Source organism: Stegostoma tigrinum, chromosome 6 (assembly GCF_030684315.1).
Source record: "Stegostoma tigrinum isolate sSteTig4 chromosome 6, sSteTig4.hap1, whole genome shotgun sequence".
NCBI lineage: Eukaryota > Metazoa > Chordata > Chondrichthyes > Orectolobiformes > Stegostomatidae > Stegostoma > Stegostoma tigrinum.
Window position 1 is genome coordinate 6,992,596 of NC_081359.1, and position 17,435 is coordinate 7,010,030.

General features: G+C 42.1%; 1 protein-coding gene across 8 annotated transcripts in view; it reads right to left on the bottom strand.

Moving 5' to 3' along the window:
* LOC125453333 (ETS-related transcription factor Elf-1-like) overlaps nucleotides 1–17,435 on the bottom strand; it is a 111,329-nt gene that overhangs the window by 49,058 nt on the left and 44,836 nt on the right. For 7 of the 8 annotated variants that reach the window (XM_048532749.2, XM_048532752.2, XM_048532751.2 and 4 more), the window contains one exon: nucleotides 7,095–7,266. In XM_048532749.2, the coding sequence (XP_048388706.1) occupies nucleotides 7,095–7,266 (172 nt within the window). Of the gene's footprint in view, nucleotides 1–4,286; nucleotides 4,539–7,094; nucleotides 7,267–17,435 lie in introns of those variants that run through there. The other variant, XM_048532755.2, reaches the window with a different exon arrangement.

The window sequence follows — 17,435 nt, forward strand, 5'->3', positions numbered from 1 at the left end:
ACATTTAAGTCCAGATGGGTGCAATGGTCCTGAATGAGCACGTGGACCATATGAAAGCTGCAAACTCGTGAGCAGTGGGGGAGCAAAACATGCTGGGCTCCTTGACTGCCTTTCCAACTGTTCTGGAACCTGTGGGTTCTGTCCAAGTGTTGAAGAAACCGCGGAATCTGAGATGGACATGGCAGAGGTCGCAGACTCAACACCTTTGTAGCCTGAAGCGGAGAATGAATTTCTTCCAAAATGCTCCAGGGATAATCGGCTGCCAAAATCATCAAAGACCCCTCCTAGCCAGTAATACTCTCTTCCAATCTGACATACCAAATTTCCTAAGCCTCCTGAGGAAGAAGACGTGTTGTTGTGCCTTCTTCACTGTTGCATTTATGTGGGTGGTCCAGATTGTCGGTCACCATCACTCCTAGAAATGTGATGCTCTTGACGCTGCCCACTTCAGCTCTGTTGATGATAATGGGGCATGTGCTTCCCCTTTCTTCCTCTAGTCAATAATCACTTCTTTTTGTTTTGCTAACATTGAGAGCGATGTTGTTATCATTGCATCACAACTCCAAGCCCTCTATCTCCTTCCTGTATTCTGACTCATTGTTGTTTGATGCCTACAACAGTGGTGTCATCAGCAAACTTGTGGAGTTCAGATGAAATCAGGCAACACAATTATAATATGTACAAGGAGTACAGCAGGAGGCTGAATATGCATCCTTGTGAGTGCCCAGTGTTGAGGATTACCTTGGAGGACGAACACGGTTTCTTCACTTCCCTGAAAGCGATAGCTTGGCTATGTGACCATTTCCAAGGCTGACCCTTTTTCAAAGGGTTGATGCAAAGGTGCTAGGATGGAGGCAAAGTTATGTGTGAACTTTCTGTAATAGTTCACCAGCCCAAGGAAAGACCTAAGCTCCAGTACAGACATTGGAGCTGGGACAAACTTCCTTGCTGTCAATTTACCTTCCAATGGGCGTAACCCAGTCTTGTCAACTCTGTACCCCAGTGGGTCACTTGGGGTGCCAGGAACACACACTTCTTCCCTTCTAAGGAGTGTGTCTAGGAGAAATGTCTAAGGACAATACCCAAGTTTTCTAAATGCCCCTAACTGGTCTTCCCTGTTATTAGCATGTCAACTACATAACTGGTGACCTGGAGTAGACCTTGTAAAATATTCTCCACTGTCCACTGAAAAACTGCACCCTAATGATGATACCCAAAATGGCAGTCTTGTATATTGACACAAACTCTGTGGGTATTAATTTTAGCATACTTCTAGCGATCCTCATCCAACTGCGATTGCAAGAAAGTTTGGCTCATGCCCAGCTTAGAGAAAGTCAGCCCCTCTGACAGCACTGTGTATAAATCCTCTATGTGAGGGAATTACCCAGCTGCAAACAATGGTTTATCATTCGTTTAAAATCCCCACAAAGGCAAACCAACCCACTGAGATTCACAATCTGTAAGATCGATGCTGCCTGTGGTGCAAACTGGACTGGTTTGATGTTTCCTTCACTTTTCAGCCTCCTGATTTCATTGTGTACTTTTGCCTGTAAGACAAATAGCACTGGGCAGGCCTTGCAGAATCATGAAATTGCTTTCTGGTCAGCAGCCAAGTTGAGCTTGGCTCCTTTGACAATCCCTAGGCCGTGCTGAAAAACCTCCAGGTAATTAATTATGTCTTTACTCAGGCAGCCATTTTCCAACCAAAAAAATGTCAAGGCAACCTAGGTGAATTTTTCTCAACCAATTTCACCCAATCAAGCTTGGGCTTGAGCCTGTTACTACCATTAGTGGTAACTGAACCAGCTGTTTCTCATAAGCGACAGGAACTGAAATTGTACCCTTAATCTGTAACGGTTCCTCGATGTAGGTTCCCAGTCTAGTCAGGGTCATGTGCAAACCTAAGGGTCGGAATCCAGAGTGAATTTTGTTAAACACTGATTCTGAGATCACAGAAACAGCCATGCCAGTATCAACCTCCATTAGAACAGGGTGAACATTTAATCAGACATTTATTTTGATTGGCTCTGATTTGAATGTTGCTAAGCAATTTAACTGTTCCAAACCAGATGCAGGTGGATTTTCCAGCTTGTGCGCACTCCCGGTTTGAGTCTATGACTTCTCTTAAACAATTTATGTCCAGTGAAACAGTATTGCTGTCTTGAATCTGCATACCAGCCATGATAAGAATGGCTTGCTGATCCAGATCCTGAACCATTTGGTCGGGGCTTGGCTTTGTTCGGAGTTTTACGAGGGCTGACCGAGTGTCCCTCCATTCAGGATATGGCCAGCGTAAGGCTATGCAGTTGCCTTTACTCAATTAGTGTTCCCCAAGCTTTGTCAGCCTGGTGAGGATGTCCAATTCTATCAGAATATCTGAAACTCGTGTGCTCTACAAGCCACATTTTCCAATAATTAAACCAGTTGTAGTGACTATTGGAAGTCCAGCCGGACTTCACCTAGGAGGTGCTTGTGCATGGTTACATCATTAACCCCACATACCGAATAGTCTCTCAGCGTCTCATTAAGGATTAACCCAAAGTCACATGCCACTGCCAGGTGTCTTCACCTCATCAAAAATCCTGATATGGATTCTGCTGGTTCTCGAATTGACAAGTATAACCCAATAGCATCTCAGATTTAGTGGAGGCCCAGGGTCATAATATTCCTCAAGTAAATCTGACAAAGCTTGAATGCTTTCAGTTTTTGCTACCTCAAGGGAACTTTAAGCTCCGAACAGCCAAAAAAGCTGCGGGTCCACAAGCTCTCAGAACAATTACTCATTGCTTTTTATCTGCCCCAATGTCATTTGCCTGGAAAGAAACAACACATTCTTTCCACAGAGATAATGGGAACTGCAGATGCTGGAGATTCCAAGATAATAAAATGTGAGGCTGGACGAACACAGCAGGCCAAGCAGCATCTCAGGAGCACAAAAGCTGACGTTTCGGGCCTAGACCCTTCTCTGATGAAGGGTCTAGGCCCGAAACGTCAGCTTTTGTGCTCCTGAGATGCTGCTTGGCCTGCTGTGTTCGTCCAGCCTCACATTTTACATTCTTTCCACATACTGGGCCCAGTGTTCATCAGCAGGATCAAACGAGTCAAGCTTCTCAAATAACAGCATGATGCCAGAAATGCTTATCCTAACTCAAAGCTGACAATTGCGAGTAAATATCTTCAAAAGCATACTTTTCCATCGTCATCACTGAAATAAATCCACAGAGGCTGGTATCTTGTCACCAAGTCACCCTTTATTTACATATGGAGAGTCCTTGATGCTGATCCAGTTCCCTCAGAGCCGACTCTCAGACTGGCACTCCTGTTTATATCTGTCAGCCAGGGATCCCTGATTGGACCAGGATTCTAGGACATCTGCCTGGCTGACCTCATTACAATTGCTACTACACCAGCTGCAATGTGTTTTTCCAATATTTTGAAGACATGTCAAAAAAAGGTTGACACACTCAAGCTTGTACTGTCCTTGGATGCTCTTCTAAAACTGGGCAATCTCTGTTTGATCTTCCAGCTTTGACTGGAAACTACCCACGGGCCTGAATTAGAAAGAGAACCTGTCTCAATGCCAATTAGGTGTTTACCCACTTGAAAATTAGAATTTTACTTTGGTTTTCAGAAATTGCTCACTGGTAAACTAACTCAGCTTGTGTTCCTGCCTTTGTGAAGAAAAATCATCATTAGGCCCTCACCACGATGTGTCACACCCCCCCCACAATACCCCAAACTGTATTATGTTTGAAGAAGCTGCTTATAGCACAATGTGAAGAAAACTGCAATGCGTTCACAGTAAAGCCAGCAAAGAAAGTGGTCACTCTTGGTAGCACTGCTCATATGGCTGTTTCTGCTGATCCTGCTAATGTTTCTGCTTGTATAAAGGAATAACGTTTGGCACTTTTTTTGTTAGTCCAGAGAGCTGGCCAGCCTATTAATAAAGTACATTGCTAAGTATAGTCAATGAAACATTGAAAGCACTGCGGCCAATTCTCGGAGCTAGATTTCATAATCTGCAGTGTTATAATCCATACAGACACCTATAAGAAGGAAAGGAATCCTCACTATACCAATGGAAAGGATGCTGCTAGACAAGATTTCACTTATTAAAACTTTTACTGCAATAAACAAACTCAAGTTAACATTTTTCAAATATTAATAAACAGGTGAAGAATATTTCAGATAAAAAAAGATACATTTCATTTTAAACAGCTGATGTAGTAAGGTACATTTGACTTGGTTACAAGCATTCACTCTATTCTGTATGAAAGTAATATCACCTGTAATCTCTAGATTTTTCCAAATTGGTTTTAATTTTCTTGCATTTCTCGTTTTCCATGGAACCATTCCAACTCAAGTTGTATTAAATCAGCAAATCATTCCATCCGAAGTCCCAAGTAATGGCTACCACCATTAAGATACACATCTAGTGAATGGTCTCTCATTGGTCATGATAGTCCTTATGGAATAGAACCCCAGAGCCTCACTTCTATGACCCTTTTGATTGGATTGGTGAGCTCATGCGCACCTTCAACATTTATAACAATCTCTATAAAGGCTGAAACCTGAAAAAAAAATCCAAAATTCCATCTGATAGGTGAAAGGATGTCACAAGGTATCATGCTTTAAGGCTTTCATTGTAGCAGAAAGATTAAAAACACTGACCATATACTTGAAGTCATGAAACAAACACAATATACCATTTCTTTCACACAATCAAAACAAAAAGTTCACAGATAAACCCTATATTGTCCTTTAAAGCAACATGACATGCTTTCAGACTCTTACAAGATGTCTTAGTGTTTTCTTCTGTTCTTTTCAATTTTCAGCCTGGAAACTCAATTTCAGAACTATCATTGAGTCATACGGCATTGAAATAGGCCCTGTGGTCTGCCACGTTTATGCTGGCCAATAAATTCCAAACTATAATTGTATTTTATGCACACTTGGTCCATAGCTTACTATGCCCTGGTATTTTAAGAGTTCATCCAGATATTTCTTATATGTTGCAAGGGTATCTCCTCTACCACCTTCTCATGTTCCACCTTCATGTTCCACATATCAACAACCTTCAGGTGAAAATATTCGCTCATATCTCCTCTAAACCACCTGCTCCTAACCATAAAGTTTATCCCCGCTGGTCTTACACATGTCTGCCATGGGGAAGAGATTCCCCATGCACTGCACTGTCCTTACCCCTGATAATTTTGAATATTTCAATTAGATCCCTCCTCAGCTTCTTCTGCTCCACAGTAAATAAGCCCAATCTCTCCTCATAGCCAAGACTTTTCATTCTAGGCAACATCCTGGTGAATCTCCTCTGCACTATCTCTGGTACAATCACTTCCTTTCAAAAAGCGACCCATTCTTGTTATTAAGGCTACTAAGTTTTTTTTATAAATTAAAATATCTCCATCAAATCACTCTTTAGTTTTTTTAATTCGTGGAGGACAGTTCTCTCTTCTCTAGCCCCTGCAAGTAATTGAGATCCTTCATTCCTGGTTCCATTCTTATCAATAAGCTATGTATTTTGTCGAAGGTCTTGGTATCATTTCCCTTAGGCGATGCCAGAAATGATCACAATTCTTCAGTTTGGCTGTATCATTGATTTATAAGTTTTTAATTTAATCTATATTTTTCACTGCATGCCTCAATTGGTAAAGCCCTGACTTCTGTATATTTCTTCAAGAAGTGTATGAACTTGTCAGAAATGTTTTGTCATGAAAGCCAACTTGTGAAGGATATAACTGGAATCAACACTCTCACAGTTTCATGTTTATTTACACAACTACGTAATACTAGCCATGGATTCCAGTCCAAGATGGTGGCAGAGAAGGACACTCCAGCCGGAGCTCCTCTCCTCTTGTCTGTACTTTTTCCCTTGTCTTTTCAAACCTCTGAATTTACACTTACTTGCGGGTGAATTGAGTAGGTGAATCCAGAACTGGAGGCAATTGCAGGCCTAGAACAGAGCGGCATGGGAGATGAGTCCTGGAGATGAACGTGGACTGGAGGCTGGCTCGGGGAAGGCCACCATGGGGAGGAGAGTCCCAGGTCAGAGACTGTCACGGGGGGAGAGCCCAGACCAGAGACTGCTGCGGGGAGGAAAGTCCCAGACTAAAGACCGTCGCGGGAAGGAGAGTCCCAGACCAGAGACTGCTGGGGGGAGAACAGTCCCAGACTGTTGTCTGTCGCCGGTTGGTGAGTCCCAGGCCAGAGACTGCTGAGGAGAGGAGAGTCCCAGACCGGAGGCCATCATGGGGAGGAGAGTCCCAGACCGGAGACTGCTGCAGGGAGGAGAGTCCCAGACCGGAGGCAGTCACAGGGAGGCAAGGCCTCGAGTTTTAAACCCGGTGAGGGCTGGAGATTTGACCCGGAGTGGTCTGGAGTCGAGGTGCTGCCTTGGATCAGGGTAATTGAGGCAGTTTTCTTTCCTTTTTATTCTGATGCTGACTTTAATTTATTATTCTTTCAATTTTATATCAAATACTTACAGATCCGTACCTAAGTATCTTGTACCTAAGATGATGCCATAAGTGGCACTGTATCTAATCACCATCATTTCAGCCTGTATTGGGGCTCAAATCACCAGTTAATACCCACCATCTGCATCCTATTAAATATAATCAACATGGAACCGACAATGTAACTTTCAAAATAAAACCTCAAAAACTGCAGATGCTGTAAATCAGGAACAAAAAGAAAGTCACAGGAAAAGCTCAGCAGGTCTGGCAGCATCTGTGAAGAAAAAAATCAGAGTCATCATTTTGGGTCCGGTGACCCTTCCTCACAATGTTAAGTTGAATGTAACTTTCAAAGTTCTGTGCATGCAACCCATTGGTCTCTTTAATTCCATCCCCTTTCAAAATTATACTCTTTAGTTTATATTGCCTCTGTTCATTCTTGCCAGTAAAAAGGGGCCCACTTATTTTATCCTGTCATGTTTTTCATTGGTGTGTTTCCCTTGTATTCCAAGGTTGTCTTTTGCACCTCTTATTTTGTTACCTTTCTTGCTGTTGGCACAGAGCCTCACAATGTTAATTGCAATGGTATCAGCCAGTACAAGCACAAAAGGAGAACAAACCAACCTGAAAGTGTGATGTCTGTTCCAATAACCTGCTCTTCAACGACATCCAGTGAGTTGTCATGAATCATCTCATTAGTTTCCTCATCACAAGCAAGACCAGAATATTCTTGCAGCAGGTTTGCATTGGGTACTTGCTCCACAATGACAGCAGGAAAAATACAAGAGCCACCAAGCTGCAGGGAAGAAAATTACAAATGAGTTGTATCGTTTCAAGTTTAAATTCATCCTGATCGTTATTGAAAAAGCTATGGAAATGCACAAGCTGCCTAACAAAAGTTCCAGCAAAAATTTCTCTTACTGGGCTGGCAAGTTGAGCGAATATAACACAATCCTGCCAATCCTCCAGCTACAGTAAGAGTTCATTTGTCCTCACATTTATGGCCCTGCTGTCTCCACAATAGAAAACCCAGCTACTTTCCTTCCTTCCTACCATCTATTACAAAGTTAAATGGTTACAGTCTAAAGTAGAGTGCATATACGAAATGCTGTGATATATTTCCAGTCACCACGTGAACATCATCAATGTGAAATGCCTGTATCTATGAAGCCAGCTGTTAAGATAAGAGATAACAGGAACTGCAGATGCTGGACAATCCGAGATAACAAGATGTAGAGCTAGATGAACACAGCAGCATCTTAGGAGCAGGAAAGCTGATGTTTCGGGCCTAAATCCTTCAGCATTTCTGCTGAAACGTCTAGGCCCAAAACGTCAGCTTTCCTGCTCCTAAGATGCTGTTTGGCCTGCTCCTGTTCATCCAGCTCTACACCTTGTTAAGATAAGAAATGTTCCTACTTTAGCACCAACAGGGACTCAACCACCTATTCAGTCTTTAGACAAGCTCAGAAATATATGCCAGTTTCAGAACAGCTCCCTCTCATCTTTCTCATATTAGGTATTAAAGAAAGCTGCTTTCTTGTTTGTAAGACTGACCTGAAAAGACAATTTTAATTATGCAGGAGGAATAAATATGCTCCTCTATATAAATGTTATATTATATTGTAATCACACTCCAATATTCAGATTTGATGACTAATTAACATCTCATCTCTTGTATGAAATCAACACCTATTTTATAGCACACAGCGATAAAATGTCAAAGAGGAGAGATATCTTAAAGTAAGCGATAAAATCTTCGCTAATGTTCCCTTTTAAAGAATGATCAGAACAATAGGCAACAATATTTATGGGCATACATCATGTCAGGAGGGAGGAAAGGTGCACTTCATCTCCACTTGCTTCTGGTTTGAAACAGGAGATTTTAATGAAGTTGTTTTATCTGTGGCACATGTCTCTATGTTAGAAGGGACAGCATCAATTTTACACTCAAATCTGGGGAGTGGGAAGTGTAGGCTTACATTTTTAAATACTAGACTGGAGTGTCAGCTCAGGTTATGTATTCAAATTGCTGCATCGAAAAATGTTGTAATATTGGATTTGCTGTGTTTTGGACAAGGTGCTAAACCAGGATACCATCTCAACTGAATTTAACAGATTCTATGAAGACTCCAGTGAATGTCAGCAGACAGATATTCTGGTCATTATCTGGTTGTTGTAGCTGGGATGTTCCAATGCACAGATAGGTGAATTTTACAGAGGTGATTAAAACCTGTAAGTGCTTCTGTGGCTGTAAAACACTTAAGACATCTTGAGATTATGCAAGCTACAATATGAATGTAATAGAAATTAAAAGAAAAGGCTGGAAAAACTCAACATTTGTGGCGAGTGACAGAGAAGCAGTTTCAGGTCAATAACCTTTCATCAAGACTGCAAATGTTTTAGTAACAAAATTGTCCCAAAAATCTGTCACATCAACTGTTTGCATTCGGTAAAGGAAACACCACTGACTTGTCATTCTGCGAATGGCTATTGTTTTCACATCGCTGACTACCAATTTGGTACTAAAGCTGCCAGAAATCATGGCATACAAAATGTGTTCTTTTCTAGGCAATGCCACATGCTGTAGTACTTCCACAAGAGCACTGATACAACCTAAATGTGCTCGCACTGGAACATTGGCTTCTGCAATACTTTAACAAAGAATATTTGTGTTCATTAAAAACTCTTTAAAACCCAGGTTCAAGGGCACTCCCAGTTCCTTCATTCCAATAGTGAGGTCAAAAATGGGTATATCCCCAGGAAGAATGTGATTGGATGACAAAAAATATCATTCACTCCCAAAAAGAGAAAGTACGTTACTTTCTAAAAGCTTATTGTATATCTTACTCAGTGTTTGGAAGTGTGACTGTACAAAGGCAAAAAGGGGGAGGAGGTGTCAGTGATGGATTGGGATAGACAAAATCATAAGTCACGCGACACCAAGCTATAATCCAGCAGGTTTATTTGAAATCACAAGCTTTTGGAGCACTGCTCCTTTGTCAGGTGGGGTGCTGGCTTGTGATTTTGAATAAACTTGCTGGACTATAACTTATTGTCATGTCATGTCTAAGCAAATACAAAATCAGCTAATACAAAAATAAAGACAGATTTAAAAACAAATTTTAAAAAAAGTTTGAGGAGATTTGATGTTGACACTGCTAAAGATATTCTTCATAACACACTGAAGATCAATTTAGAACTATTTAGAATGCTGCACTATTAAAATACTGTGGATGTCAGCAAATGAACTGACCTTCGAAACATTGAAAAGTCCCTCCAAGAACAGCAATCAGCATATATACATGGTATAAAAGTGAAACATCAGATTGGATATGGGTGACTGGTTTGAAACGTCATTTATTTCTGATGTTATAAAATTGGGCATATCTTAATCCACATAATATTACCCAGAATACCTGAGTCGATCCCTAATGCTCAGTTATAATGTAGTGCAAAAGATGCATTAGTGAGGCTGACTTCTCATGTACATTTAGCATTTCAAGGTTGACAAAGGGACCATTTGTAAGCTGGGTATTTCCAAAAACATGTTTTTGCAACCAGAGAAATCTCAGATGCAATGATTTACAATCATACCCATAATAAAATGTATAATATAGTGCCTTCATAACAGTTAATTTCTCCATTGCCTTTCAAACTGAGTTATCAAGATTAATTTCAGTTCTTTGAAAGTTGAGTTGTGACCAAAATCTACCACAGGGATTGCAAAGCACAATTAATGTCCACTTGTTCAAAGCATTCCAAGCAGAATATAAATTTTCTGCTGCCTGCTCATTCATACGGTACCTCTGTGTAGCACAGTGTTACATACAACACGAAGTGACTGCATACCTACCCCCACTTAGAGCAAGTATGCACCTCTTAAATCAGCTTGTACCGGGTCAAGGGAAGTTACAGTTTGCATGGAGCAACTGCTGAAAGTAGCTGGGGTCAATTCAGCTACAGAAGAGTATAAACAGCACTTCAAAGCAAATAACTGGCTCCAGGATTTTCTGATACAGACTTCAAGGTGCTGGTGTAGGAGGGGGGAAAACAGAAGGAATTAGATCATCTTTTCAGAAGACCCTCCAGCAATGCATTTATAAAGAAGAGAGAACGGATAGCCATGGAGATCAATACTAACTATATCGCCCAAAGGACATTTTGAATGCAGTATCAACAGAAGGTCAATAACTTATTCAATGATCAAGTTCAGTGAGCACATCTTTAAATGGCATAATCATACAATTAAGCCACTAACTTCACACACTGCTCAATGATCTTGATCAATCATGGCTTATTTAACACTCATTGCTTTTTTGGGCAATTAGAGATGGGCAACTGATTTCACTAAGATACTTGCATCCCATGAATGAATAAGAAAAAAATCTCATCCACTTGGCACCACTCCAAGTCTCATGCTCATATCTCACAGCATGAACACAATGTCAGTTACTCAACGATGACAGGTTGATCACCCAAACAATTTGGGCTGCACTCAATGACACATATTCCAGTTCTTTTACAGGACCATGTGGCACATAACCAGAGGTAATGTGAGTGGCTCATGGCTAGCATGACCTCACACCCCAATAGAAGAGAAAATATTCACCACATTTGTAAAGCAATTGCTGATGTCAGCTTTGGAATTCTGATGATGTTACGTTCCTGCAAAACCCAACCTCCTACATTCCACTTTCCCCACATCCAAAAGTTGTTGATGAAATAACAATGCAAATGATGTCAGCATACAAGTCTTGGCTCTGCCACTTTGGCACACTTTCCTCACCATCAGCATCCCGTTGGCATTTCTTCTTCCAGTTATCAAAAAGCTCCCATCAGGTTGGGTGGAAATGCAACAGAATGAATACTAAGAGGTCACTGATGACACTGTCACTCAATTTCACACTTTGCAGTGATCAGCTCACTTACTGTGCATACTTCAGCAGAAGGTTGTGCAGAAACAGATTTGGAATATGCTGAGTCAGCAAACATGAATACCCAATGGACACAGCAGGAGGAAAAGATGGAATATGTTGGCTCCCTAGGGAGCGGCTGTGATGTAAGATGCAGGGGACTGAGATGAGGACTTTAATGGGACAATATGCAGAAGGAGGTTGATGACCACAAAAACAGAAACGCTTAATGCATTGAACAAAAATAGCCCAAAGAACTGCAAAGATGCTGGAAATCAGAAACAAAGAAATTGCTGGACAAACTAGGCGTGTCTGGCAGCATCTGTGGAGTGACAGGAAAGTTAACATTTCAGGCCCAGTGACCTTTCTTCAGAGCAGTTTGAAGCTTCTTGTGTGGGACTTTTCTTCAAGTGGGATCTGGGTTGGGGTACATAGAAATGAGATGCTTTTGGACATTCTGGCTGGATGCCTACTGTACAGTGCTGAGATTTTCCAGTAATTTCTGCTTTTGTTTCAGATTTCCACCATCCACAGTTCACTTTTTTTTCTTACTGCACCATCCCTTCCTCATTACCCACTCCACCTCCTCCTCCTCTTCCTGAGGTCCTGACCAAATTTCTGATAAGGGTTAAAACCTCATGATGGCCTCATGGTTGTGGAGGATGTGACAGATCACCATGGATACAGGCACATACTTCAGAATGTATGGGACAACACATTCAGAAGGACTCTAGCTTCAGCATTCCAGTTACGTGCTCAAAGATATTTCTCAGAACATCATGGCTCTCATTGTATCAAAACTAGAAGCAGAAGTAACAAGATGTAGAGCTGGATAAACACAGCAGGCCAAGCAGTATCATAGGAGCAGGAAATCTGACATTTCGGGCCTAGACCTTTCTTCAGAAATGAAAGGTCTAGGCCCGAAATGTCAACTTTCCTGCTCCTATGATGCTGTTTGGCCTGCTGTGTTCATCCAGCTCTACACCTTGTTATCTCGGATTCTCCAGCATCTGCAGTTCCTACTATCTCTAGAAGTGGAAGTAGACCATTTGGCTTTTTGACCCTGTTCTGCCATTCAATGTGATCAAGGTTGATCCTTTATGTCAACATCATATTCGCACTTTCTCTCCATATCGCTTGGTACCTTTAATACCTAATCATTTATCAATCTCTTTATTGAATATATTCAGTAACTTGCCCTCCACAGCCTTCTGTGGTGGGAAATTCCACAGATTCGCCACCTTCTGAGTGAATAAATTTGTCCTCTTGTCAGTACCAAATGGCCTACCTCATATCCTGAGGCTGTGACAACGGGGTCTAGACTCCCCAGTGAGGAAACATAAAACATCCTTCCTGCATCTTGTCTGTCTCGTGCTGTTTGAAACATATAACATTCTATCAGATCCCCTCTTGTTCTTATAAACTGAATAAATACAGGCTCAGTCAAATCAATCTTTTCTCATGGAGACAATAAGGACTGCAGATGTTGGAAGCTAGAGTCTGAAGGTGAGGCTGGAAAAACACAGCAGGAGCAGATCAGATAGCATCTGAGGAAAGTCATTGTTTCAGACAAAAACATTGACTTTCCTGCTCCTCAGATGCTATTTGACCTGCTGTGTGTTTCCAGCCTCACAACTACAATCTCTTCTCATAGTTGGGTTAGCTGGACAGTCCTAATGGCCTCAGGAACCTCTGCTGCACTCCCTCTATCGCAAGCGGATCCTGTCTTACATAGGAAGACCAAACCTGCACACAATACTCCAGGTGTGTTCTGACTAAGGTCCTGTATAATTCCAGCAACACATCCCCAGTCTGAACGCAAATGCTCCCACAATGAAATCAGTATACCATTTGCATTCCTAATTACCAGGTGCTTTAGCTTACTTTCATTGACTGGTGTCCAAGAACACCCAGATTGCTTTGTACATTGACATTTCCAAATATAATCACGATTTTCTGAAGAAGGGTCTAGGCCCGAAACGTCACCCTTCCTGCTCCTCTGATGCTGCTTGGCCTGCTGTGTTCATCCAGCTCTGTGCCTTGTTATCTCACCATTTGAACAATAATGTCTTTCTATTTTTCACACCAAAGTGTAAAACTTTATATTTATCCATGTTATACTTCATCTGCGTTGTATGTGTCCACTCACAAATTGTCTAAATCACCCTGAAACCTCCTTGCATCTGCCTCACCACTCACAATCCCACTAGCTTTGTGTTGTCAGCAAATTTACAAACATTATATTTGTGTGATCGAATAGCTGGGGCCTAACAATCAATCTCTGCAGTATATCACGAGTCACAAAAGTAGAAAATTCTGGAGAAACTCAGCAGGTCTGGCAGCATCTGTGGATAGAAAGCAGGTTACAGCTCCAGTAACCCAACCTCTGAATGGATTTTAGTTAGGAAAGGGCTGGAATTTATGCAGAAGACAGGCAGGGGGATAATATGACAAGATAAAGCCCAGAGAGAGAGAATAACAGTTGGGCAGACAAAGATCAGCCTTGGAGCATCAATGGTTGCTAATTAGGACTATTAGTAGCTGACAATGGGTTGTTTGTGGTAGCAGCCCATGTAATGACAAGGCCTGGTATGAGACGGTTGGATAAGGTACATAAGAGAAGGTGCTCAGGTCCTAAAATTATTGAACTTGATATCAAGTCCATAAAGTTGGAAGATTCCCAAGTGAAAAAATGAGGTGCTGTTCTTCTAGTTTGTGCTGAGTTTCACTGGAGCACTGCAACATGCCTGAGGTAGAGATGTTAACCAGGAACAGAGTGGTGTGTTGAAGTGGCAGGCACCTGGAAGCTCAGGGGTTTTTTTGCAGGGAGAATGTAGATGTTCTGCAAAGCTAGTATTCTACAACCAGTCTACGCTTCATTTTCCCAACATAGAGGAGACCATATTGTGAGCAGCAGATGCACTTGACTAGATTGAGGGAATTGCAGCTAAAGTGCTGCTTCACTTGGAAGGTCTGTTTGGGTCCTTGGATACTGGAGGTAAATGGAGATAAATGGACCAGTGTTACGCCTTTTGTCGTTGTAGGGGAAGATGCTGTGGGGCTGTAGAGAGGTATTTAAAGTGAAAAAGGATTGGACTGGGATGTCCTAGAGGGAACAGTCCCTGAAGAAGGATGACAGGGAAGTGTAGGGGCATGCATGTCTTTTATTGGCTTTCCACTGGAGGTGGTGGTAATGGTGTTAATGGTCCATTGAATATGGATGCTGGTAGGGTGGGAAGTAGGGACCATGGTGACCCTCTTGCAGTTGGTGGAAGGAAAGGAGGATATGAGAGCTGAAGTGTTCAGATTTGTCAGATTCAGCCGAGGGCCCTGTCAACCATGGTGGGGAATTCTCAGTTGAAGAAGGTGGTGGATTTTTCAGAGGTGCCCTTGTTGAAGTTGGTATCATCAGAACAGATGTGATGGAGACAGAGGAACTGGGAGGATGGGATTCTTTAAAGGAAGCAGGGTGTGAGGGTGTATAGTCAAGGTAGCTGTGGGAGTCAGTGGGTCAGGTTATCCCCAGAAATAGAAACAGAGATGTCAAGTAGGGGAAGGGAGGATGGACCAGGTGAAGGTGACTTGGGGAGGAAATTGGAATTGAAATTGATGGAATTGGCAAGAGGTTTATCCGAGAGGGAAACAGTATGAATGATGTCATTGATATACCAGAGAAAAAGAGTTGTAGATGGGTGTCGGAATAGGACTGGAACAAGGAATGTTCCACATACTGCACAAAGATACAGGCATAACTGGGGCCCACATGGGTACCCATGGCCACCCCATGACCGGAAGAAAGTGAGAAGACTTAAAGGAGACGTTATTCAGGGTGAGAACAGGTGGCCAGGTGGAGGAGGGCACTGATGGATGAGGACAATTCAGACTTTTCTTTCCAGGAAGAATCGGAGAGTCCTGAGGCCATGCTGATGGGGGATGGGTGTGCAAAAAAGAGGTGGCTGGAACCTGCAAACTGGAATTTCTGAAATTGACATAAAGAGTAAAAAGAATTGTGGATGTAATTGGGTTTGAGCTGGACAAGTGGAGAAAAAAATTGAGTCAAGGTAGGATGAGATGAGTTTCTGGGGCAGGAAGAGGCAATAATACTAGATCTGCCTGGGCATTCCTGTTTGTACTCCTTGCAGTCTCCATCTGTTGCCTGGAAAAAGGCACATTTATTCACAGGGACATTGCTAGAAAAGCTATGGAGAAAAATCAATGTTCTGGGTGAAGTGACCTGGAACTGAGTTCTGAGGAACTCGACCAAAAAAGTTGACTGAGTTCTCTCCAGAGATGATGCCAGAACTGCTGAGCTATTCCAGCAATTTCGTATTCTGCTTCTGATTTACAAAATCTGCAATACTTTCAATTTACATTTATTTTCACATTCTGCTGCCAGCCTGCCAACCAATTCTCAATCCATGTATATATTACCCTCAATTTCATGTGCTTTTACGGTGTCGCCTCATTTCTCCTGGCATAAAGAAAGTCTGATGCAGCAATCAATTCTGAACTTGGTTAAGTTTCATATCCTACTTCTGCATGGGAAAATTTCCTAACATAAACAATTTCAATGTCTTTGCCACACTCACAGCAACTGGCAGCACCATTTTTACCCTGCATTGAGGCTGCACATTTGGTTTTGAGAGGCGACAGATTGCCTCCTTCCAAAAATGCAGGTCATTATGTGCACGCTGCCTCGGACTTAGTAGGAGGTAAGAGCAATCCTCCCAAACAAAAAAGATGCGCCATGACAAGGTCTCCAGTTCAGAGTCCTTTTCTCCCTCATTCTCCTGCCTCTGCAAGCAGTTCGATCTGTTCTCTGCAGCCCACGTTTCCATCTGCCTCTCTATGGATTGCAGCTATAATCTGCATGACGGTGTGGTGTTGCATTCTCCCAAACAGTCACAACTAAGGCTTTGTTCAGGTTCAGCACGACCACCTCCTCATCATCACAATCATTAAACCACTCCACAAGCTCAAACATAGCTAGTGGAGATTAATTTATAACAAATCTGCAAGTTTTTCACGGGGAGTCCTTCCTGCTGCTGAGCAAATGTTCAGCTGTGTGTGATGAAGAGCAGGAAGTAGCTGTGTTGATGGTTTTGTTTTAAGATTCCCTACAGTGTGGAAAAGGCCCTTCGGCCCAACAAGTCCGCACCGCCCCTTGCAGCATCCCACCCAGGCCCATTCCCCTGTAACCCACATACCCCCGAACACTATGGGCTATTTAGCATGGCTAATCCATCTAGCTTGCACATCTTTGGACTGTCGGAGGAAACCAGAGCACCCGGAGGAAACCCACGCAGACACAGGGAGAATGTGCAAACTCCGCACAGACAGTCGCTCAAGGCTAGAATCGAACCTGGGTTCCTGGCACTGTGAGGCTGCAGTGCTAACCACTGAGCCACCGTGCCGCCCTGGTTGGACTATCTTTACACTCATGTAAGGTAAACCTATCCAGTCAAAATTGTCAGCTAAAAATTTCAACTAAGGGTCTCCTGTGGCACAATGGTAATGTCCCTACCTCTGAGTTAGAAGGCCTCGGTTCAAGTCCCACCTGATACAGAGGTCTGTCATAACTTTCCTGAACAGGTTAATTATTAGTAAATATCTAAAATCTCAACCAAGGGAAATTTCAAAACAAGGTTTAAAGAATTTAGCCAGTTTTATCTGTTTTGGAATGGGCATCGTTATGAAACATTCTAGAAGGTTTTAAACCAGCAAAATGTTCTCAGCATAAAGCAGTAATGATCGCATAAATCAACTTCTTTTAAACAAGTTTACCAATATCAGCTCTTAGGATATTAACTTAAAACTGCTAGAATATTGTTAACTTGGTGTGGTCTTGTGAGGACAGAAAGATGAAATTACACTTTTTACAATTGTTCCTGGATAATTTATTGAAATAGACATCCCAAATTTATCTAATGATGCATGCTCTATTATAGAACAAAGTTAGTTATAACATGACCAGTCACTTTAAATATATACAAAAGGTTTAAAATGCACCTCAAAAATAATTGCTGTTTAATAAAATAGATTCAAAGAAAAC